Source organism: Apis cerana, linkage group LG10 (assembly GCF_029169275.1).
Source record: "Apis cerana isolate GH-2021 linkage group LG10, AcerK_1.0, whole genome shotgun sequence".
NCBI classification, from domain to species: Eukaryota; Metazoa; Arthropoda; class Insecta; order Hymenoptera; family Apidae; genus Apis; species Apis cerana.
This window is the reverse complement of record NC_083861.1, coordinates 8,846,498-8,870,298: the sequence shown is the minus strand read 5'-3', so window position 1 is coordinate 8,870,298 and position 23,801 is coordinate 8,846,498. Positions and strand designations below refer to the sequence as shown.

Below are 23,801 nucleotides of genomic sequence, written 5' to 3'. Positions count from 1 at the left end.
TACATTTTAAACTATATTATCTTGTTTATTAAATTGAAAACTACTTTCAGTTATAATACTTATTATTTATTATCTATAACTTTTTGTAAATGATACGAATGACTATTATATAATTTATATGATTTATATGATTGTATTTTCAATTATATTTTCATATATTTTTTTAATACGCGATAATGATAATTATATCACAAATATGACACATATTAAAAAAATTTTTATAATAAGTTATTAATAAAAAATGTTAACTTGATTTCGTTTTGTTGATTAACTTTATTTAGGACCAATCATTTCTTCAGGTTTCACCCATTCATCAAATTGTTCTGGACTTATACCATTTTTCTGTGCTGATTCTTTTAATGTGATATTTTCTGCATGAGCTTGCTTTGCAATTTTAGCAGACTGTATTAAAACATAATTTTTATATATTAATCATAATAAAAACATAATAAATTAATTCTAATCTAATAAATAAATGGAAAAATTACAATACCTTATCATAACCAATGTGTGGATTTAAAGCAGTGACAAGCATTAAACTCTCATTTAAGAGTTTTTTAATACGTTCTTCATTTGCTTTAAGACCAACAATACAATTCTTTGTAAATGATGCAGAGGCATCACCTAATAATCTCGCAGATCTTAAAGCATTTGAAATCATTACAGGTATAAATACATTCAATTCAAAATGACCATTGCTTCCAGCAACAGTGATAGCAGTATGATTACCCATTACTTGACAACAAACCATAGACAATGCTTCACATTGCGTCGGATTAACTTTACCAGGCATAATTGAACTTCCTGGTTCATTTTCAGGAAGAGATAATTCTCCTAAACCACAGCGAGGTCCACTTCCCAAAAATCGAATATCATTAGCTATCTATATAAAAATTTTATATAATATAAAATATATTATTTAAAATATAAGTGTTTTTTAAAATTAAATATTATCTTAATGTACTTTCATAAGTGAAACTGCTACTGTATTAAATGCTCCATGTGTTTCCACTATAGTATCTCTAGATGCTAAAGCTTCAAACTTATTAGCAACAGGTACAAATGGTAAACCAGTAATATCTGCAATTTTTGAAATTGCTTTCTCTGCAAAACCTTTGGGTGCGTTTAATCCTGTTCCTACTGCAGTACCACCAAGTGCTAATTGATATAATCTTGGAAGAGTATCTTTCACTCTTTGAATGCCATTACAAATTTGTTGTGCATAACCTATTTTTAAATTTTTATTATTAAAATTGATGATTTTAACAAATATAAAACAAATATAAAAATAGAAATATTTTATTTAATAATTATATAAATATCAACCTGAAAACTCTTGTCCTAATGTTAGAGGCACAGCATCTTGAGTATGAGTTCTACCAATTTTTATAATATGTTTCCATGCATTAACTTTTTCATTTAATGCATTATGTAATTTTTCCAAACCAGGAAGAAGAACTCTATTAATTTCTAAAGCAAGTGCTATTTGCATAACAGTTGGAAATGAATCATTAGTACTTTGAGATTTATTTACATGATCATTTGGATGGACAGGTGTTTTTGATCCCAATTTACCACCAAGTAATTCAATCGCACGATTTGAAATTACCTATATAAAATTAATAAAATAATTACAAATATATTCAAATTATTTAATAATATTTGCTATATAATAAATAATAATAAATACCTCATTAACATTCATATTAGTTTGAGTTCCTGAAATCAAATTATATTATATCTTGTTAGTATATCTATATTAATATTGATAAATATGTACATTTAATAGAAAATATAATTTAATATATAATACCAGAGCCCGTTTGCCAAATTACTAATGGAAAATGTTCATTATAAAGATCTCCACATATAACATCATCTGCAGCTTGACTAATAGCATCTGCTACTTTAGCATCCATTCCAAGTTCTTTATTTGTTTCAGCTGCAGCTTTTTTTAATATACCATATGCAACAATAACACCATACTAAATAAATGTAAGATATGAATTAAGAATGTTATATAATGAAACTTTATCTTAAAATTTTTTTTAAATAATAAAACTTTATTTATTTAGATTGAAATAAAAATTTTAAATTTTCTTACAGGCATACGTTCAAAGGTATCACCTATTGGAAAATTTTGCATTGATCGCACTGTTTGAGCTCCATAATATTTATTAACAGGCACTTTCACTTCACCAAAAGTATCCCTCTCAATTCGAAATTCACCATCTGATTCCTTAAATTATAATTACAATTTATTACAATAATATAAATAAAATTTATTTATCTATTTATTATTTATTGAAAGAAAAAATTATGAATATATATACCATATTGAAATTAATTTATATAAGAGAACTGAATGAATATAGCTTCAGAGTAAATATTTCAATAGAGTAAGTAAGGAATTCAAGGTTAGTTATAAAGTTAATATTATATAATACACCAATGTATGTGAGTATTCAAATATGTTTTTATATGCTGTATAAATTAAATATAAAAACAATATGTATATAAAAAATTGAAATACAAAATTATATATACATATATAAATATGCAATATGCAAAATATACAAAATATAATAAAAATAAAACATAAATATTATTATTCATACATATAAATAATTTAAAAAATATACATATTTAATTTTTTAAATAAAAAATTTTGTTTCATACCATTTATAAATTTTGTTCGATAATTTTTGGTTTTAAAAAAATCGTTTATCTTCTTCATGCACGATTATGGATTAAATGTCAAACGTATTCAATTGTTATATTATAAATGATATAACAATATTTAAAAAAAATTTAGTAAAATTATATTTAATAAAATAGTATTTTTTTTTTTTAATATTTTTCAAAACTATTTTAAAGTCTGATTCTTAAGCGATTACGTAAAAAAAATATTCTACAATTAATTAAACAATTTTTAACAAGAATACTGAAAGAAAATAAATGAGAAAATAAATAGATAAAATGATAAATCATAACTTACAAATTTGTTATTGAAAATATATTTTTAATCATATTTTATATGACAGATTTGTACCTTTTTCTTGGCTTTAGAAACTACTGATGTATTCAATGACAGCCTTAATGTTAAAAATGACGATGATTTCTTTAATTCTAATAATCCATGATTGTTTGATAAACATTTTAAGAGATTTAACATCATTTTATTAATTTTCAATTATGTCTATTTTTTAAAACAATTCTTTAAAATGTTAAACGATTAAAAACGAAAGAATAACTAACGTTGATTAGAATATGTACAAAGATATAAAAATATGTAGGTGAGCAACTAATATAGGTAAAACCTAAGCATAAAACATATCGTAGTTAGATAGATTCTAAGTAAGCTAAGTGAACATATGGATTTTATTGCAATTACGAATAAACAATCAGTGATATTATATAATATTCATTGGTTCATATTATTTATTGAGTTTATTTAATATTGTAAAAAAATAATTAATTGAATGATAATAAGATTGATTATTTGTAAAATGCTTCTTGTAAAATTATTTTAGATATATTTTAATATAAAAATGTATGAAGAATAATATAAAAAATTTACATATTGATATTTCAATATTTTGATTGGAGAACTATTGTTATCGTTTCCAAAAACATGAGCTTTCAAACGTGTTTTATAAACATTGAATTTTTCTCTTTTTGAATTATTCTACTTTCGATTGCCAATACGATGTCAATCATTTAATAGTATAATCATTGTTGATAAGATTATGTAGCATTTTTATAGTCTGTTAACTTTCGTCGCCATTATATTTATGTTACGTGTGCTGTGATTTTACATATATCAAAAGTTACAAAATTATGGTGTATTCTTGAAAAACGTTACCTAAATGGTAGTCAATAATAAACCGATAAATTTGTGTAATACGATTTTATTTCATTAGCTACGTGTCAATTATAATTGGTAATATTGAAAACAATTATTCAATGATTAAACTAAGCGATTGCACTTATTGAATTTTAACACTTTAATAAGATTTTATTAAGATTTTCGTTTCATGTAATCAGCACGCGGATTTTACGTGTCACTCTATTTGAAGATTTTTTTTTATGTAATTTGTGCAAAAGGGAATGCTATGCTCAAAAAATTGTGGTTAAAAATTTTTCAAGTTCGTATTGCAAGTGGTGTCTTTCGAAAATGACTGACTTTTCTTATTCTTCTACTTTTATGAGGTAAGTAAAATAGTATTAAATATATCTTATCAAATATATTACATTCTGTTTCTATAATTCCTATATTAATAAACAAAAATGATTTTTAATAATTGCAAACCATTTTACAATCAATTTATTTTTCAGCTTTTAATTTAATAAAAATGTGTCTTTTGTCCTTAACCTATATGTCACGCCGGCCTCATGTTTTCAAATAATATAATTTTTTCAATAATTTGAAATTATTGTAATTATTTATGTTAATCGTTGTAACGTGTGTATGCAAATTGTTATTTTAAATTGAAATCTTGATTTAAATAAATTGTCATTATATACAAACAACAATAAATATAAATTATAGTTATTTTTTTGTTTAATAAAATTTCTAAAATAATTAAATTTCAAATTTAGAAATTATTTATATTTTGAAAAAATAACTTTAAAAAAATAATAATTTTATATTATAACTAATAATAACATTATTTTAAATTTAATATATAATAATGATATTGTAATCAAAAAAAGAAAATATCAAAATTTTAAAAATAAAAATGATATTTATTAATATCTTATTATGCAACAAATAATTTTATTTAAATTATGCATTGAAATTTTATTAAATAAAAGATATTATAAATAAAAGATATTTTTATATTTATTCATGTAAATTAATATTTATATAAAAAATATTAATAAAAATATTATTCTATTAACTTGTGTTTCGGTTATATTATTAAAAAGAATATATAATATTTTTATAAACTTTTAAAAATTTAATAGAATAGATTATATTTATATTTGCAGGGTAATCAATAATGTGTTAACTTTTGTAAAATGTATTGCTAGAACCAGTTTTGTGATAATTAACAACATTTATTGTATACCAACATATGTAGTATGGATGACATTATTATTCCCTGTAAAAGTTTATCAACCACAAGTATATTGGAGAATCGAAGGATTATTTTTTCATTGGCTATTAGCAATGGTATCAATGTGGACTTGGTCTGCAGGTTATGATAGTGAGCATAAAATTAATATATAAATATTATATAATATGTATAATAATATTATTAATTAATAATAAGTATTTTTAATTTATAGTAATAGAACAAGGTGATGATATACAACAAATTATTAGTGAAAGAACATTAGTAATAGCAAATCATCAAAGTACTGGTGATGTTCCTATCCTAATGACAACATTTAATGCTAAACCCAATGTATTACCTAATTTGATGTGGATTATGGATAGAATTTTTAAATTTACTAACTTTGGTATAGTTTCTGTTTTACATCAAGACTTCTTTATAATATCTGTAAGTGAATTTGATTTTTTAATTTATCATTAATATTTTATAGATCATATATGATAAATAATATTTTTAGGGTCGTAAAAAAAGAGAAGAAAGTTTAAAACAATTAGAAAAACATCTGAAAGAATCATATATTCCATTAGACAGAAAGTGGATGGTGCTTTTTCCAGAAGGAGGTTTCTTATGTAAAAGACGAGAGACATCACAAAAATATGCTAAAAAAAATAATTTACCAATTCTTGAAAATGTAACATTACCACGTGTAGGAGCAATGCAAACTATATTTGATACAATTGGTCCATCACAGAAATATGATACAACAGAACAACAATTGAATAATAGACCAAGTAAATTTTAAGTTTTATTTTTAGTTATATCAATACTTTTATTTAATATTATGTAATATTATGTAATAATATTAAATAATAATTATTAAAAATAATTATTAAATTATAAAATAAATTTATAGATATGATGGTAGCTAAACCAGAAATCAATTGGATTCTTGATATAACAATAGCATATCCTCAAGGTAAACCTCTTGATTTACCAACAATTATAACTGGTTCACGTCCACCATGTGAAACAGTATTATTTTACCGAGTTTTTCCTAGTTCAGTGGTGAGTTCTGAAACTTAAATTTTTATTTCATATATATAATATTTTCTGTAGGAATTTTGTATTGTGTTATTGATTTTAGGTTCCACGGGAACCAGAATTATTATCTAAATGGTTATATAATAGATGGGTCGAAAAAGAAGCACTTTTGGAAAATTTTTACAAATATGGAACATTTCTTGGCACAAAAGCACCTGCCAACGAAGGTTCTAAGATCCATCAGGATCCTTTGAGATTCCTAGTCCTTCATTTATTTTTTATAACATCTAGTTATATACATTACAATATGTTTGCGTATGTATTATCTTGCTTCTGGTAAAGCATTTTATGCTAAACAAGAAATTACGTTCAAACATAAGTAAAATTATAATGTAGTAAAGTAAAAATATTCCTGCCTCAAATATTATTCTTGATGTTGACTAACAAAACTAACGAACGTATGGATTGTAACATAATGATTGTATGAATGTTTATAATCCAAGAATGTCACGAAAAGTGAATTGCAAGTATTAATTTCATTACTCTACATTTATTTATCATCATTTGCCTATTTTATTGATGATATATATATGTGTATATATATATATATATATATATATATATATACGCACATATATATAATTTCAAGCATTTTTTTACATTATAATAAGTCTTTATATAATATAATATTGGGATATTTCCCTAAAAAAATTAATTCGAGAAAATTGTTTATTTCTATTTTTCTATAATTACATTTCATATATAATTATAGATAAATATTTATATAAATATTTGTTTTTGGTACAAGAAATTTGTAATACATTTCTTAATCAATAAGTTAATTTCCTTTTTATTTTATTTGGATAACTATTGATGTAAAATAATTTCAATCAATTCTATCATATCTTTATGCTTAAATTTCTGAAAATATATAGAATTTTATAATATTTTGAATGAAATATTATATTTTAAAAATTATTCAAGCTTTTCATAAAAAATTCTCTATAAAAATATACTTGAATATTATATTATCTATAAAAAAAATTATTTAATGTTTATTGATTGGATTAGAATATCTAATGCTACCAATTACATGACATTTTAAACATTTTTCATTAAATATATTTTTTATTTTTTCATTTATTACAAAATGTAAAAATATAAATATCTAAATATAAATAATTATATTTATATCTAAATATAGATATATTTATAATTAAATATAATTATCTGTCTGGAGGACTTGGCAGCATTTCAGGCGATATTCATAGTAATCCTACACGTGTGTTTTGTAATACGATATCTTAAGTAATATTTTGAAATGGAATTGTAAAATGTAATAGTAAATTGTTATTGCTGTTTAAAGACAGTGATAGTGAATACTATTTCAAAGAATATCTATTTATTTGTGATATATGATAAAAAAAAGTATTTTTCAATGCGAAAAGTCAATCATATAAACATAATTTTTTAAATTACATAGAAAATTTATATAAGTTCATAATTCTATAAAAAAAAGTAGATGTGAAATTTGACGTGAATTGTTTCGAAACTGGCAGAAATAAAGATGATATCTTCTAAACTCTGTCAAAATAACTAAGATGTGTATTTTATTGTTAAACTTCAACTATTAATAACATTGTTCAGTAAAAGAAGACGATATGTCATCTGTGCCTTGTTCCTGCGGACAAATCTCAATATTGTACATATGTATATGTAAATCTCATGCATAATTTTCATAGTCAAATCAATGCCTACAATTAGTTTTTAAGATATTCATCATTTTACAAAAAGAAAAATAAAGCATATATGACATATATTATAATTGCATGTATGTAGATGTAATAGAATTACTAAAGACACGTGTCCTTAATGCTGCCTAATTGGTTATTATAAAGTAAAATATATAGCCCAAATTCAAGCAATGTTTAGATTCTATTAATGGATCAGAAAAATAATTAGCATGAAATGGACATCCATTTTTGTGAAATAATTGTAGTAATTAAATTTTTATTGTGATTCTTATCAATAAGAAAGGTTTCAAAAAATATATAAATTATCATTATGAATTTTATGATAAAATATAGTTGTATAACAAATTTAAAAAAAGATATCAAATAATAGGTGTAGATTTATTTAAGGGGATATTAATTTTACATAATATATAGTTATATTAAAAAAACATGGAAGTTTCAAATAAATTTATATAAAAAAAATATTGTGACAATGAAACACGTGAATATTTATAATATTTCTTGATATTAGCATTTAATATAAAAATATATAGACATATGTCAAAGCAAGCAAATCATTTATAAATAGAGAGCAAGAAAAAAATCAAATCAAAAAATTATTTGCAAATTCAATAATTTCTGTTTTTTTTTTAGTTATATACAAATGCATTTTTACTTGATAAACTAGTAAACTAATATTATTGTTTTTTTAAACAAATATTTTATACTATGATAAAATAGTTCTAGTCTTGGTTGAGAATTTTAAAAACAATATCCTAATAAAACAAAATCCTAAATATATTATCAATTATATTATAAAAAATTATTAAATTTGTAAATAAAATTTATGTTTTTGGATGATCAAAATTGCAATGCATTTAAAATTACTCAATTAAAAATAAATAATTCGTTTAAAATATTACAAGAATATACATTAAGATTTTGCTAATATTTAATTGCGATTAATATTTTTATTTAAATCTAAGAATCTATAAAGAAAATAAAATAATGCTAATTGCATAATAATATTTACTCTGTTATAAGAGCCAATATTTTTAAAATATTTAGCTATATTAGATTTAAAATACAACATATGTACATTTCATATAAAAAGTTAAAATATCAAATTTCATATATTTCATATATTTTCAATAATATGAAATGGTATGATTAAAAACACAATGTATTTATTAGAAAATACATTTATAATTTTATGATTATTGTATTAAATATTTGTTTTTGTGTATTAATTATAGAGCATGTTAAAAATTGTTATATTTTATACGACATATTTTTTTAACAGAACATTTTAGTACAGAGTAATATAAAACGAAAATGAAAACCTGGTTGTGTTTGGTTGTGCTTTAATTTTTGTCATTAATTGCTCTCATAAGGATATTTTTATAAAAGACTATTATTATTCATATATATTATATTTTAAAAAATAATTTTATTATTGTTATATATTGAAGTATATTTTTCATTATTTGAATATATATATATAATATTTTATATTTAAATAATAATTCAAAATGTTATATTTTTTTCTTAAAATGTTAATGGTATTCAAAAATTGTAAAATATTATAATTTTATAGTATGCTAATATTTGTATCTTATATTAATAGATTTTATTTAGTACTTTACCTTTATCTTATGTAAAAGATTGGAAGTTTTGATTTCATATTTGTTGCAACAAATTTTTTAAAATATATATAATTAAAAAAAAAGATTTAACTAGTGAATAATACTTTCTCAAAATAAAACCATAATAAATTTTTAATATTCGTGAAGAAGATACGCTTAATGCTCAAAGTAAAGTTAGATCGTTTTTGTTCAATGCAGAAATATTATATTTTATATTTTTATCGTAAAATTATTTATTCAATTTGACATGTTTTTGATTGCATCTTAAACATGATTGTATATTAATATTCACTATATTATATTTAGTATATTATATAAAAACACAAATGTAATAAAATAACTTAGTTTAAGTTCTCTAAATTTTACAAAAATACTTTGCTTGTATCTTTTTCTTATAAGAATTTTAATAAAATTAAAATTTTCGAATTGTATGCGAAAGTTTTTTTATATTACTTTTTATTATATATGTGTTAGTATACTAGAAAAGAAACATATATATATCTACTTACATTTATATTATTTTTGTTATTTTTATTAATATTTATCAATTTATATGTAGTTCAAGAAAAATTTAAAATTTTGAAATTTCCCAGTGATGCAGTGGCGACTTTTAGCGTTAAACGAGTAAATTACGTTAGATATATTTATGTGACTGAGTTTGGAATTGATAGTGACTTCATATTAAATTACATTTATTTATTTAATTTTTCATAATTTTTAAAACATGACAACCCTTAGACCTTTTACATGTAATGATTTATTCAAATTTAACAATGTGTGAGTATTAAAATATTTGTCTGTCTATTAGTAAACTTTTAACCTAAACATGAGATAATAAATACAAAGTATTATTTACTAATTATTTTAATAATTTTATTTTTTATGAAATTTTTACTTTTTATAGAAATTTAGATCCTCTAACGGAAACAGTATCCTTTAAATATTTTACGTTCTAATGTGATTACTATTTAACTATATATTTATATATATTTTTCTTAATTTTAAATTTTATAGTATGGACTTTCTTTTTATACATATTATCTAGCACATTGGCCAGAATATTTTCAAGTAGCGGAATCACCAAGTGGAGAAATTATGGGTTATAGTAAGACTTTTTTATATTAAATAAATAAACATTTTATATATATATATTTAAACTATAAATATTGAATACGTAAGACAAATTTTTTTTTTAATATTGAAGTTATGGGAAAAGCAGAAGGACAAGGGGAAAATTGGCATGGTCATATAACAGCTCTTACAGTTTCACCTAATTATAGAAGATTAGGTTTAGCTGCAATGTTAATAGAATTTTTAGAGAAGGTTTCAGAAAAGTAAGTTGAATGAAAAATTGTTAATATATATTTTGTATTTTAATATATATGTTATTATTATTTTAGGAAACAAGCATATTTTGTAGATCTCTTTGTAAGAGTCAGTAATAAAGTAGCAATAAAAATGTATCAGCAATTGGGATATATTGTATATAGAACTGTTTTAGAATATTATAATGGAAATCCAGATGAAGATGCTTTTGGTATATAAAATATTACTTTTTTTATAAAATATTTATTTAAATACTATAAATTAAATATTTTATATATTTTTATTTTAGATATGAGAAAAGCACTATCTAGAGATGTAAAGAAAAAATCAGTAATACCATTAACTCATCCTGTAAGACCTGAAGAAATAGACTGAATAATGTAAATATATTATTATGGACTTAATATAAATTAAATTATGGTTTATGGGAAATTTAAGAAATATTATTGTGATAAAGTTTTTAATATAATATGTAAAATAAATAAATAGTCTTTTAAAGTATAGATCCGAGCAGTTTATTTCTTTTCCTGTACAATAGTACAATGCTTTTCGCGTATACCGCTCGTGCCTTTATGCATCGTTTTATGCGAATAAATAATAAATAGAAATATAAGATGGTAGGCTCAGTAGAATATTCCATAGCAGCCAAACGATCGCAGGAAATTTCTACGATTGTAGCCTTTATCAGCTGCCATTTTTTCATTCTATTATATTTAGAAACTTAAATCTAAGTGATATTTACAGATCAATGACTCTTTTTTACTGTATCATAATACAAAGGTGCTAAGCACCTAAATGATAGCATTTCATTGCGTATTATAAAAATTAAAGACAAAATGTCGTTCTTGCATATCTTTGTACTGCTCCCAGTAATCTGAGGTTCGATCGTTTCTTATTTTATATAAATCTTCAATGCGCTAAACAAAGCCGTGCATAAAATTACTTTGTCTATACTGCTCAGAGAGGCACAGTCATATCAGCCTATCTCAGGAATTATAAAAGTATAGAAGTCTTGTACATATTGCACGAAAGCCCTACTTTCAACTTTTATTTATTTCTGGATACTAAAGAGAAGGAAGACATTTGCTAGTTATGTAGGACACCATCAAGCAAGTACAAAACTTCTATATATGAAGGGATTATTATTTAATTGGTACAAAAATGTTGCACATATGTTATCGCAGGAACGATATTAATTATTTAAAAAAAACGCGTTCCCATTACATCTATTTGGTCATGTTCTTATAAAACAAACTTATTTGTTTAAACATTAAATAAATATAAAATATAAGACTAGCTGTTATCAAAATAATATGATAATATGTTCTATATGTCACTTTCTGATGAAAAATTTTTTTTTTGATTGAGCTTTAATTCAATTAGATTTACATTTAATATTATCTGTACTTACTCTTCCTACTATTTTTTGAAATTAAAAGTTGTAAAATATATAAAAAATAATTAATAGATGCAATAAAAGATTATATGATATTTTTAGAATTAAAACAGATCATTGTATGAATAATATAATCGAGGTATTGTATATAAATATACAATTATAGTAAGTACAGTTATTTTAAATAAAACATTAAAAATCTGAAAATTTTTATATTTTTATGTTTTTTTTGTTTATAGCTGCAAATTAATTGCAGCTCATTGTATTGCAATTAATTTGGCAAAAAATAAAAATTTCGTCGATATAATCTTATATTAAACACAAAGGTATCGCTGCATAAGTTCTAGACAGTGCTAGACTTCTAAACATTCAGTAACTCTGATTAATTATATACATATGTAATACACCACTTCTGTTTAGTTATCTTACGCTAAATGTTTTGAATTTGGTATATAAATACGGTAGCAAAAAGTTTCAGCACAATGCTTTAGCTTTTTCAATGAAACTATTCGATGTAATTTTAGATATACTAATTTACTTAGGCAGTGTTGCAAATCGTTTTCGATTAATTTCAGTCACCCACGTTCAAATCAACGCAACGTGGACCACAAAGTTTTGCATGCTGTCAGGTATGTACACAGAAATGTTTATCAAGCATCATTTCTAATTTACACAAAACGCAACTAAAATCAACTACAGCGCACATGTTGCTGAGTGTCGTCCAGAATATCGTTACGCGGATTTTTATAATACAGCTTGTAGTATCTTCGAGTATAAAGTTAGTGCCATGATAGGATCAGACTTTCATGAATCAAGTGCTGTATTCCCCTGCTTTTTTCCCCATTGACCAGTCTTTTTTTAAGGTCTTTGGTGATCTGGTGTAGATTTTAAAATATCTGGTTGCGTTGGAAGACAGCCTGAACCTAATTTAATTTTCATTTCATCAATAAAAAATAAAAAATAAAAAAACAAAATATATAAAATATAGAATTATATATATATTTTTTTTTTATAAATATATTTTTACAAACCAGTTGTGGGTCGTAGGGTTGATTTTATGGATCTATGAGATCCATTACGAGTTAACGTATTCATTTGTGGAGTACCAGGTAAAGTGTGTCCCAAGGCATTCATATAATCAGCAATTAATAATGTTATCTCCAAAATCTGCACAAATATAATCAAATAATATTTTTAATATTTAGAAATTTGATTTTTTAAATTTGATTTTTAGTTTCGATATACCTTAGGTTTCGAAAGTGCAAATAAGAGTTTCTGTTCAGCTGCACCTTCATCAGAGCAAGCAACCAGCATAAAATCATCCAAACATCCTCCAAATGTAACTATATTCGCATAATTGTAACGGCACATCACTGCCATTGTTTGCAATTCTAATAGTGTAACACTATCTTCGGAAACAGCTATCCATACGGTTATTGGTTCAGTTTGCTTCAACTGAGACAAACGTATTTAAATAATTTTTTTTTTTTTTTTTTTTTTTTTTAAATATTACTAACCTTTGCTTGATACAGTGTAGCTCCAAAGAAAGGCCATTTTCTAGTGCAAGTTAGATATATGCGTACACAATCTAATACACTGCGACCTTTTAATGCAAGCCACTTTTCTTGCAATTTCTCTTGCAATTCTCTGCAACAATAAAAATCCACAATTTTAAATATAAATAATACTTATTAATAATTTCTTTTAATTTAGAAAATACTTGCCTCAACTGTTCGGCAGTAATATTTGTTCGATATCGTACGGGATAAAATTTGTCCAAAGCTTGAAGCACCAAATGATGGGGATTACTTCCTGGACCACTCCCTCGAGCTTTGTCATTGTTATATTCTCCAAAATCGATCTGTAGCGTTTAATCATTGTATGATTATATTTTCATTAAAAAAATTATTATTATTTTAAAGGATTTGTAATTTTACCTGTGCCATTAATGACGCAAGTTCAAATGCAAGTTCTCGATTTACCGGAAATTTGCCTTGTACGACTTGTTGATTTACTTGATAACAAAGAAGAAGTCTCTCTCTATCGGTTTCCATTTTAGCTGCCTGTCTCCAATAACATCGCGATTTATACGTTAATTGTATTACTCTGGTATTTTCGAATTTTCCCGAACCCTTTTCTCTCAATGCAGTTTCCCACTTGGAGATTATATCACAAAGCTGAAATGATAAAAATTAGCGTGTAAAAATATTTTCTTTTATTATTAATTCTTATTTCTAATTTACGAATTCTTTTGAAGTGCATACTTTTGCTTGAAGATCAATGAAGTGTTCAAGATCTTTTTCAATCGGATCGTCACTGAATAACGTGAAACCTGATTGATGAACGTCTCGGCAACCAATTTCTTGATTTAAAGTGTTTAGAAATTCTTCTATTGTTGTGCTACCATCAAAGCTTACAACCTGATACGTGCCATTCAAAAAATGAACTGGTATCGCGTGTGGCAAGGAATGGTGGTAAGGATTTTTCATTAATATCGATAGAACTTCCATTCTCGAAGGCTTCACCTCTCTTCCACCATTTTGAAGCGTTCTTTCCAATGCTCTTTCACAGTAAGCTGCATATTTGCCGCATTCCGTTCTAACAGAATTTATGTATTCAATTATATTCAAAATTAATTAAAATTTTAGAAATTGTAATTAAATGCGCTTACTTGGTATCCGCATTTCTTTGCAAGTGTAACTTCAGGTACCAGAGTAATCGGTTATTTCTTGGTAGGAATAGAGAAACGGCAAGCGCGAGCAGCTGCCATCCCTGGATAAGAACGTACTGGGCGGGATTAGTTTTGCAGTCCAAAATCGTAGAAGTCGAATGGCCCTGCATGAGCGGAGGACTGTGAGAAGTGGAGGCCGTCGATTGTGCGTCCGCATTTTCACCGCTGCCATTTGCCGCGGGACTTTGCGTATCGCAGGTGAACAGCGATTGCGTGGCGCAGAGAAGGAGCTGCTGTAATGGTATGCTGGCATACTACTATATCCCTGGATTGAACCAGACCTAATCTACTACTTTTTTTTTTCTTCTTTCTTTTTAATAAATCGCGCTCCATTGTCCTCGTTCATTGCTTTCTTTATTTTATCAGGACAATCAAGGAAATGTATTTTGAAAAACTTTGCAGTTTTGCAGCTCATCGATTTCTTAATATCCATCTTAAATTATACGAGGAATTTTCGGCACAAATATTTGAATATTTTTAGATTTGATGAAACACTCTATTCGTTACACGTCATAATATAATGCCTGTTAGTATGTAAGCAATCGAAATCGGACTGATTAACGCATAACTCTATGTATGTTAATCACATAAAACGCATGAACTGTAATAAGTCGAATGAATTAAAAGAAATGTGGATGAAAGAAGCGCTTTTGTATTTTTTTAGGCCATGTGAGTCTACCTTACAGCTCGAAACTATTTTTTTCTCATTCGTTTGTCACGAATGAATTAAAATTTCTCCTTTGTAATATTTTCGAAGCTGTACTTAACGACACAATAATTTCTGAAATCATCGATCTAATCGCGTTCTATCTGATGTTCGAATCTGTAAGGAGTTTTTAAATGTTACTGTTCTTTTCTTTTCTTTTTCTTCTTTAGATTACTTTTCTTAAATAACCGTTAATGACCAGATAATCAAAGACTAATTTTTCTAAGCAGCATTCAAAAAACAGAGAATATTTTGTAATGAGCTATCGAGCAAAAAAACGTACGGAAAAAGAAACAAAAAATCAATCTAGTAAAAAGATGTTTTTCTGTGTGTGGTTTTTTATGTACACCAACATACCATTCTGCAAATGTGTGTGCCACAGAACGTATTTTGACAAGTTCCGAAAGTTCATACGTTACTTTTATTTTATTAATGATTTAATCAACCGATAATGCATCGATGATAAAGTATGATTGATGAAATATCGAGTTTAATTGATTCTTTCTATGAGAGGAATGAATTGTCGAAATATGTTCGGCTCACATGATAGGGCATCAGGGTACAAGGTGATCGGGTATCATGTATAAATATTATACACAATAAAAATAAAACAAACTTAACATGACGATGTTCTATGGAGAAAAAAAAAAAAAAAAAAAACAAGAATCGAAAAAAATGCATGCGATTTTAGAATAGCCTAGGAAGAGCACATGTAAAGCAGCAAATGAAAATGAAATGTGAATGAATGTTAAAACTAAAATCATTCTTTGTTAAATACTTTGTCAAGTATTATTATTATTATTGCTCTTGTTGTTGTTGTTATTGTTATTGTTATTGTTATTATTGTTATTGTTATTATTATCATTATTAATATTGTCATTAATACGTATTGGTTTTAAAAATAAACAACTAGTTTTATTAATTATTAATTATGAGTTAATTACCTTGTAAAAAGAAAAAAAGAATAAAGAAATATAACTAAACAGTTCACCGCTATTTTAATGAGATTATTTTGTATAATACTTGACTAAGCGTACCCGATGTACCATTTCTTTTGATTCTCAGAAATCCAATATATCCAATTTTAATTATTTTTTTGGAAGAAAATATTTTTGAAATATATGGTAAATTTAAAATCCCTATTAATGATAACATTACGGCCAATAGATAAAAAATTTATTATATATTACGCGATATATATACGTCGGCTGTAAAAATGGTACAGGGTTCAGAGTGTTTGTTAAACAATAAGCAGGACTTACAACGCGCGCAGTACCCAGCGACACAAGTCTGGCGGCCTTTTTTACCTGTACGCCCAAACGGTGTTGAGTGTGACGACTTGTCTGCTTTACCAATGCACATATGAATTCAGATTGTAGTTCAGGCTGGTCTATACATTGTTGCAATGCGTTTTGCGCTAATACCACATGGTAGTCTATGCCTGCTTGTTCTACTGCCACCGACATGAACAATTGACAAGCCTAAAGAGACAAAAATATCGATTTCATAATTTTTCCCTATATGTAACACATTATCGATATATGATATTCTTAAATTATACACGTTTACCTTGAAAAGCTTGATGGCTTCAGTTTGCAAGGCTTCGGACGTCAAACTAGTCAGTGGACTAGTGATATTTTCTTTTGTGTGTAGTAACAATGGGTGTCTCCAAAGTACACAACTAGGATCCCCGTCGGTTTCCATCAATCTTTGCACTAATTGCTCGTATTGAGTTCCTGCGTTAGGTCCACCTCCGGATACCACCGTCAAGTGATATAACCAATTGTCTTTATCTTGCTTATGGGGCATCAACAAGTATGTAGGGCCTTGATGAGTAGGAAAAATGCCGATCGTTCTTTCATGCGGACATTCAGCGTCCCTTTCCTCGCTATCACTGTCGGACACGTGTTCAACCTCTTCCACTCTAGCATCTCTCATATTTATTTGTCCAATAGGATTCTAAAAGCAAAATAGAATAGAAGGATCGTTAATATTTATATAATTTATTTTTAAATGACAGGTTCTTAAAAATCGATGGCTTACCGTATCATTAGGGCACTTAAAGTAAAGGAACATTTTTCCGATGAGGACGCACCAGCATTTCTTAGCGTGCCCGTTCTTCACTTTCGTCAACCATCCCTGTATCGTAGGCTTATTATCTTCTTTGCTGAGCAAAAGTTTCGTTGCATTTCGCCTTTGTACGTTTTGTAAAACTCTTATCCAATCTTCCATCGTCGCGATACAATCTGCCGTTAAATAATACGTTTTCTTGCCCGTTGCTATTTCAAACGTGGCCGCACCTTCCGCCCTATTTATCCTATTGAAAAAGTCACATTATTTATTCATCTATATAACATTAATATTAAAAAAAGTAAAATAGGAATATTTGAATAATTACCTGCACACTTCATCCAGCACAATTTGACCTTGAGGCTTTCGATTTACATCGTTTTGGCTTTTCCAATATGTGAGCACTCCATTCTTCAACACGAACCATCTTTTCCTCCAAGTTTTCAATTTACCACCGAGTTTTGCGAGATGACCTGTCTTTTCCAACGATTCTTGCCGTTTTGGACTCTCACCAGAGACTCGCATTAACAAACTAGGCATGCTAGATTCAAGGGAGGTAGAGCTAAGAGCATCAGGAGGTATCGCATAATCTTCCGATAAACCAGATTCCAGAGAGGTGTCTAAAAGCGGGATAATCTCCAAATTGTCGGATGTCCAAATGAAAAATTTTTAAAAATTGTGGATAACATTTGAAATGCTTACCACGTTTCACGCTTTTGCTAGGAGAACCGCTGGAGCTTCTTTTGGCGGGACTAAGACTGCTGGTAGTTTTAACGCTCTTCGACGGACTACTTCCGCTACCAAGTGACGAGTCTGTGTTGTCCGATGAACTGTTGGTGATCCTTGTATTGGTTTCCGTTTGATTAGGATGCTCTTCGCCATCCGAACTGTCGTCAGAACTGTCGCCGAAAGGCATGGATCTAATTTGACTGGCTCGCCCTAGTCAAAAAAATCAAAAAAGTACATAAAAAAAGACTTGATCTTTGAAAATTAACATTACTCGAGTAAAAGATAATAGAGATTTACCCTTGACCGTTGCGTAGACCGGAACTGAAATGTCGCAATAGCCTTGAGAATTGTGGGCAGTCAAGTTGTGCCCTGTCGCTTGGGAATGTTTCGACGAGCTGGTCGTATTGGTCATCGTGGAAGGTGCGGATTCCTCGTTCGTAGGTGGACCGATGCCAAGCCCACCATCCGCTACCTATAATATGAATTTGCAAAATACGAATTTGTTTTCTTACATATTATGATAATTTCGTTTTCTTGCAAAGCTCGTTATTCATTTCGCAATATACGAAGTATAAAACGATCCTTTACTTGATATATCTTTGCCTCCCAACTGGGAAATCGGTGCAGAGGCGGGGTAGGCGGTCGAGGACCTTGCGCGCTTTGAGCCCAATTCATCCCTTCTCTGCTCGGTGTATAAATCTCCGCGTAATCGTGAATGGCCTCCGAACTTCCGCTGTCTCTGCTCGTCTCCGAGACTCCAGGTATATTCGGCAACATCACCAAATTTTCTACCGCCGCAGCGAGTTCTTCCGACAATAAGCTAGAATGGAAAAAGAACGGGAAGCAATAAAACACGGAACTAATTCAACCGCATTCAAATCACTTCGATAAAAATATACCGATCAGCAATAAGCCCGTAACAATATAGGCTCGTGCCAATGAGAAGAGAAAAATGAATGCAATCACATATTTTTATATATATATATATGTGTACATATAAAAAGAAGAAGAAGAAGAAGAAGAAGAAAAAGCTCTAAATATTCGAAGGCGACGCGGGAGGACAAAGTGGGTCGACAGATCCCCGCAGGAAGTCTCAGGACGTTACAGGGTACCACAATTTCGAGAGTCGGGCGCCGCTATCACGTCGTGAGACCTCCCAAGGAGAATCGAGACACATTTACGCGACGTTAAAAGCCGATAAACGACGCGCAAGCAGAAGCGAAAGAATCACGAGAACAAGCGGCGAGGTGTACATGTACATAGGTATCAAAGTATAATAAGTATATAACAAGTATGAAGCGCGAAGCGTCGCGACGAGATTCTACCTTGAGTCCATATTCGTGGTTGTAATTCCTCGTTGTATAGTTCCGCAAGCGGATAGGTGTCTTCGGTGCTTGGTGCCGGCTTGTGGTTCCGCTACAGAGCTCTGCACGCTTTCCGGTATAGCTTGTGGTGTTCCCTCCAAGCTCTCCGACCGTCTGCGCAACGTCGGGTCTACTTCCAGAGACAGAGACGCTCTCGTGGGGGCCTGGAACGGAATAGATTTTTTTTTTTCAGAAAGGTACGTATCTTTTCGGAAAAAAGAAATTATTTTACTTTTACTTTTTTTTGAAAAAGATTTTTGAAGTTTGAAAAATCGACAAGATATAAAAGAAATAAAAAATTTACAGGTGGTTTCAGGCCAATGTTGGTTATGTGATTTCTCAGTAACTCCAGCTGTTGGTTGCACTTGTTATTCTGTTCCCTTAGATGCTGGTTTTGCTGTTCCAATTCCCTCAGCTTATTAGTCACCCATTCTTTTATTCTCGCGGCTTTCGCCTCGACCTGCCTCGCGTCTTGAAGCCGCAACTGCCTCTGCAAAGTAATAATTATCATTCGCAAATCGTCGATTTATCTCGTCCGAGATTTGATACGGTGAATCGTTTTATCACATTCCTCGTGACGCAATGCGACACGTTATCGGAACACTTATTCTGCAAAATAGCACGTGAAACGAGATCCGCTCGGCGAATTCTCGGAAGGAAAAGTAACGGGATGACGTTATCGAGAATCGAGGGGGGATTTCCAATTTCTTGTTTTTCTTCGTAGAAAAAAACATTCGATTCCAATCCTTTTCATTCGTTACCTGCTCCTCGACCTGTGTCTCTAGCTTCGAGATACAAGCACAATGGACATCCTCGATCTTGTCATTCTGCGTACCGGAAGTCGACGGCAGCGAATGCGGTGGAGAACCAACGCCGGATGTGCTCAAGCAATATTCACCCTTCACTAGCCGCTCCTCCATCATCCGTACCTGCAACGGATATTCCACGTATTATCGTTCAATCGTTATTCTACCAATTGATCATCCATTTCAAATTTATTTATCTTACGATCTTGTACCAAATCTCATTTTTACAGATCGTCCTATCTAAGTTTCATTTTTTAATTCACGATTATAATCTCTACTCCCGTTTCTACTTCCCTTCCTCTCTTTCGATTCGAAATTAAGCCACGCATCGACCCGTATCCATAAAATTGTCTCTGGAACAGACTACTTTCCAACTGGAAAAACGAATTCTATGAATTTCGTTTCGGCTCGAAAAGCGTCACGCGAGCGTACCACGCTTCCGGTAGGATCGAAGAAGCATGGCAGTCGAGGAGACGCGTGGCGTGAGATCGTCGAGTAAACAGCGATGACAAAGCGAGTGGAGAGAGTGGGAGAACGAGAAAGGAAGAGAGAGAAAGAGAGAGAGAGAGAGTATGCGAGTTGCGTGTGGACCTCGTGCGCCCCTTTTCTGGCACGATGATGGCAGTGCTCGTTTCGCAGCAGCTGTCAAAAATCGATATTCACGTTTACACAATGTGGATACGTAAGCGCTGCACTCTGTACGTCCGGTAAACCGGTGGTGAAACGAGAGAGATAGAGAACGATATCGAGAAAATCAATACGCCAACGTAGAAATCCTCTGGCCCAATGTTTTCCTCCTTGCACCGCGTGTGAGTGCATGTGCTCCGCGAGTCATATCGATCACCCTCCGCGTTTTCATTGTCGTCCTTGTTCACCGAGTCAAGAACCGCGGTTTCATCAAGCCTCGATTCTGTCTTCTAATTTTCTTACATTAATTTAAAAAAATTAAAGGAGATCAAAGATGTGGAAAATGAACGAAAAAAGAAAGAAAGAAAGAAAGAAAGAAAGAAAAAAAAGATAGAATAAAAAGACACGACGAATTTTGTATCTTTAATAATACTAGGATAACGATCGAAGCAAGAGTTGCAACTGTTTCGCACGACGAGTAACAAAGCTGAGACGCGACAGCGAGACAACGCTGGCAGAGCATTATATTAATAGCACCGTCATTCCATCGAATTATCTTCCCAGATATCTCGACATTCTTCGGTCTTTCGCACATACACACACACACAAACACGTATTGTATCACTGTAAATTGCATCTATCAGCCCACGTGCCGCATCGCTTCGTACAATTAAAAACCATCACACGCGAAATGAATCGAGTTATATTCGCACTATTTTTCCTCCTCGCAAACTTTTCCAAAGAAATCGGCCGGATTTTAATTATCCCCTTTTACAAAGAGATCGTTTAAAAGATCTATGATCCCCTTACCCGAGCTACGATAAGTGGCCATGATAATCGATCGATGAGATAATCGACCAACGACCTTTCTTAAATCCTTTGTTCTTTCTTCTCCTCTCGAGGGCTCTCCCACGATTCTCGAGGACACTCCCACACACGAGGACGAGAGGACAGGACCAGCCGCGAGATTTCCCTTCCCAGCTGCAATATATAATCGCAGCCAGCCTCTTCTCGGGGGATGCGCGAAGGGATGGGGAGGAAGATTGTTACTACTTGCTCGCGCCGTCGATGATCGAACCGCACTGAACGAAACCAATGCGCGTAAACTGTACGGGCCTTTCCTGCGCCCGATGAGTCACGTTCTTGGCTCACAGCCAATGACAGAATTCGGCCCTGGTGCGTGCACACTCGCCACCCTTGGGGCGAGTAACGTCACGGGCCGACAGTCGACGACAGACGGCCTCCTCTCTTCGGATCTCATCCGCCGGATACGGCACCAGCCTCCAACAGGCCGGGGAGAACTAACCGACGATCCGATCGCGGCCACGTTGCACGGCCACGTTCTTCAGATTTATCGATCTGCTCCGCGTTTGTATCTCGCAGGCCTGCGCTCGCTCCTCCTCGCCACGCGACACGTTTCTACGATGAACGATCGTTCACGAGACGAGTCTTGTAGGGATTGCTAGGCCGCCTCCTCTATGGGAGGGACGAGTTTTCCGACCAATGGACTTTTTCACGTCCGTTGATTCGAGTAGAATCGCGAACGAAAGAAAAGGAAGAAAGGAAGAAAGAAGGAAGATCGTCGAATTTTTTTTTTTTTCAAATCGAGATTTACGTACGAAAGTTATCACACTCGGGATGGAGAGAGATATCATACGATTGAGATATTGTAAAATTGATCCTAAGGATCGATCGAATTTTTCTTCCAATTTTAAAGGGATGAATGTGGATGAAAGGTGTGCAGTTGGGAATATATTAAGGATTCGACAAATTAAACGAACTGCGAAATCGACCGTGTCTTTTTCGTCCAACTCGGTGAATTTCAAAAGACTTTCGAAAGGGGGGAAATAAACTTGGAAGCTCTGTTTAATTCAGAGACAACGACACCGAGTCATTCGATCGAACGATTTCTTGAGCAAAACACGTTCCGAAAGATTTATCGATTCGTTTCGCCACTTGAAAGCGAAATAACGCCTAGAAATAACTCCCCGAGCAGAATAATCGAATCTCATGTGCCGATCTCATACACCTCCTTCGTACCACCTTCTAACGCCATTCAATTATTCTCACGTTCTTTTTTATTTCCTCCCGGATCACGATGATATTCTTGGATCGAAATCTTCGGAGGGAATATCAGATTTCATAGATGCATTAGATGCATCCAACGATTCGAATCCCGAGCGTTTCTCTGGATGGAGGATAGGTCCTCTTGGAGTGCGGTTCAATGGCCAGAAAAGGCCACTTTGTTTTTTTCCTTTCTTTCTTTTTTTTTTTTCACGAAGGGGGCGCGCTGGGGAACAGAAGGGTTCCATTGGAGAGGCTGGTCCCCTTATCTTTTCACGGTGGCTCGGCGCACGTGCGCGTACACGCGACAAAGCGGTATCACCTCTCACGGGTGCATCGTCGAATTATGGCTGGCTTCCCGCCAAAAGCAACCCGTGCAACGTGCACGTATACACGCAGAAACATTCATTCAGCTGCGTTCGTTCGGGGGAGACGAGAAAGAGAGAGAAAACAAAAAGAAGAAAAAGAAAAAAGGGAACAGACGACCGCGGTTGGCTTA

General features: G+C 30.2%; 4 protein-coding genes across 16 annotated transcripts in view; 2 read left to right on the top strand and 2 right to left on the bottom strand.

Moving 5' to 3' along the window:
• Positions 1-4: 4 nt before the first annotated feature.
• Positions 5-3,188, bottom strand: LOC107999533 (fumarate hydratase, mitochondrial). Of its 3 annotated transcripts, none has more exons than XM_017059446.3 (8): positions 3,053-3,188; positions 2,105-2,239; positions 1,814-1,985; positions 1,691-1,719; positions 1,327-1,609; positions 965-1,227; positions 494-883; positions 5-402 (listed from the first exon to the last, which is right to left on the bottom strand). In XM_017059446.3, the coding sequence occupies exons 1-8, from the start codon at positions 3,176-3,178 to the stop codon at positions 274-276; spliced, it is 1,527 nt and encodes a 508-aa protein (XP_016914935.1). In that variant the 5' UTR covers positions 3,179-3,188; the 3' UTR covers positions 5-273. The 3 variants fall into 3 exon arrangements, with proteins under 3 accessions (XP_016914935.1, XP_016914938.1, XP_016914936.1); XM_017059449.3 differs by lacking the exon at positions 3,053-3,188 and adding an exon at positions 2,680-2,831; XM_017059447.3 differs by lacking the exon at positions 3,053-3,188 and adding an exon at positions 2,334-2,479.
• On the top strand, positions 3,157-8,173 carry LOC107999534 (acyl-CoA:lysophosphatidylglycerol acyltransferase 1). 2 transcript variants are annotated; one of them, XM_017059452.3, is made up of 7 exons: positions 3,157-3,296; positions 4,048-4,212; positions 4,996-5,213; positions 5,296-5,510; positions 5,581-5,854; positions 5,977-6,128; positions 6,208-8,173. In XM_017059452.3, the coding sequence occupies exons 1-7, from the start codon at positions 3,271-3,273 to the stop codon at positions 6,442-6,444; spliced, it is 1,287 nt and encodes a 428-aa protein (XP_016914941.2). In that variant the 5' UTR covers positions 3,157-3,270; the 3' UTR covers positions 6,445-8,173. The 2 variants fall into 2 exon arrangements, with proteins under 2 accessions (XP_016914941.2, XP_028523314.2); XM_028667513.2 differs by having other exon boundaries at positions 6,180-7,700.
• A 1,886-nt stretch (positions 8,174-10,059) lies between these two features.
• LOC107999493 (N-alpha-acetyltransferase 20) lies at positions 10,060-11,312 on the top strand. Its single transcript, XM_017059363.3, has 6 exons — positions 10,060-10,260; positions 10,388-10,412; positions 10,498-10,588; positions 10,688-10,817; positions 10,884-11,020; positions 11,099-11,312. Exons 1-6 carry the CDS (start codon positions 10,208-10,210, stop codon positions 11,182-11,184), a joined length of 522 nt encoding a protein of 173 aa, XP_016914852.1. The 5' UTR covers positions 10,060-10,207; the 3' UTR covers positions 11,185-11,312.
• The window catches only part of LOC107999525 (uncharacterized protein CG43867), an 86,100-nt gene continuing 73,599 nt past the window's right edge, over positions 11,301-23,801 (bottom strand). For 4 of the 10 annotated variants that reach the window (XM_017059425.3, XM_017059432.3, XM_017059433.3 and 1 more), the window contains 18 exons: positions 20,567-20,734; positions 20,110-20,295; positions 19,767-19,969; positions 19,030-19,261; positions 18,739-18,913; positions 18,415-18,651; positions 18,041-18,332; positions 17,686-17,959; positions 17,212-17,601; positions 16,905-17,123; positions 14,877-15,169; positions 14,470-14,803; positions 14,143-14,382; positions 13,930-14,066; positions 13,723-13,852; positions 13,451-13,660; positions 13,237-13,372; positions 11,301-13,128 (listed from right to left, as the gene is read on the bottom strand). In XM_017059425.3, the coding sequence (XP_016914914.1) occupies positions 13,064-13,128; positions 13,237-13,372; positions 13,451-13,660; positions 13,723-13,852; positions 13,930-14,066; positions 14,143-14,382; positions 14,470-14,803; positions 14,877-15,169; positions 16,905-17,123; positions 17,212-17,601; positions 17,686-17,959; positions 18,041-18,332; positions 18,415-18,651; positions 18,739-18,913; positions 19,030-19,261; positions 19,767-19,969; positions 20,110-20,295; positions 20,567-20,734 (3,921 nt within the window). In that variant the 3' untranslated portion in view covers positions 11,301-13,063. The remainder of the gene's footprint in view (positions 13,129-13,236; positions 13,373-13,450; positions 13,661-13,722; positions 13,853-13,929; positions 14,067-14,142; positions 14,383-14,469; positions 14,804-14,876; positions 15,170-16,904; positions 17,124-17,211; positions 17,602-17,685; positions 17,960-18,040; positions 18,333-18,414; positions 18,652-18,738; positions 18,914-19,029; positions 19,262-19,766; positions 19,970-20,109; positions 20,296-20,566; positions 20,735-23,801) is intronic. The other 6 variants (XM_017059429.3, XM_062080128.1, XM_062080126.1 and 3 more) reach the window with 5 other exon arrangements.

Coding starts and splice junctions, on each gene's coding strand:
- LOC107999533 (XM_017059446.3), bottom strand. CDS start 3,178: ATGATGTTAAATCTCTTAAAATGTTTATCAAACAATCATGGATTATTA. Junction 1,986..2,104: donor ATACCTTTGAACGTATGCCT/GTAAGAAAATTT, acceptor ACATTTATTTAG/TATGGTGTTATTGTTGCATA. Junction 884..964: donor TAGCAGTTTCACTTATGAAA/GTACATTAAGAT, acceptor ATTTTTATATAG/ATAGCTAATGATATTCGATT.
- LOC107999534 (XM_017059452.3), top strand. CDS start 3,271: ATGTACAAAGATATAAAAATATGTAG. Junction 5,214..5,295: donor TTGGTCTGCAGGTTATGATA/GTGAGCATAAAA, acceptor TTTAATTTATAG/TAATAGAACAAGGTGATGAT. Junction 5,511..5,580: donor AAGACTTCTTTATAATATCT/GTAAGTGAATTT, acceptor TAATATTTTTAG/GGTCGTAAAAAAAGAGAAGA.
- LOC107999493 (XM_017059363.3), top strand. CDS start 10,208: ATGACAACCCTTAGACCTTTTACATGTAATGATTTATTCAAATTTAAC. Junction 10,261..10,387: donor TTATTCAAATTTAACAATGT/GTGAGTATTAAA, acceptor TACTTTTTATAG/AAATTTAGATCCTCTAACGG. Junction 11,021..11,098: donor TCCAGATGAAGATGCTTTTG/GTATATAAAATA, acceptor TTTTTATTTTAG/ATATGAGAAAAGCACTATCT.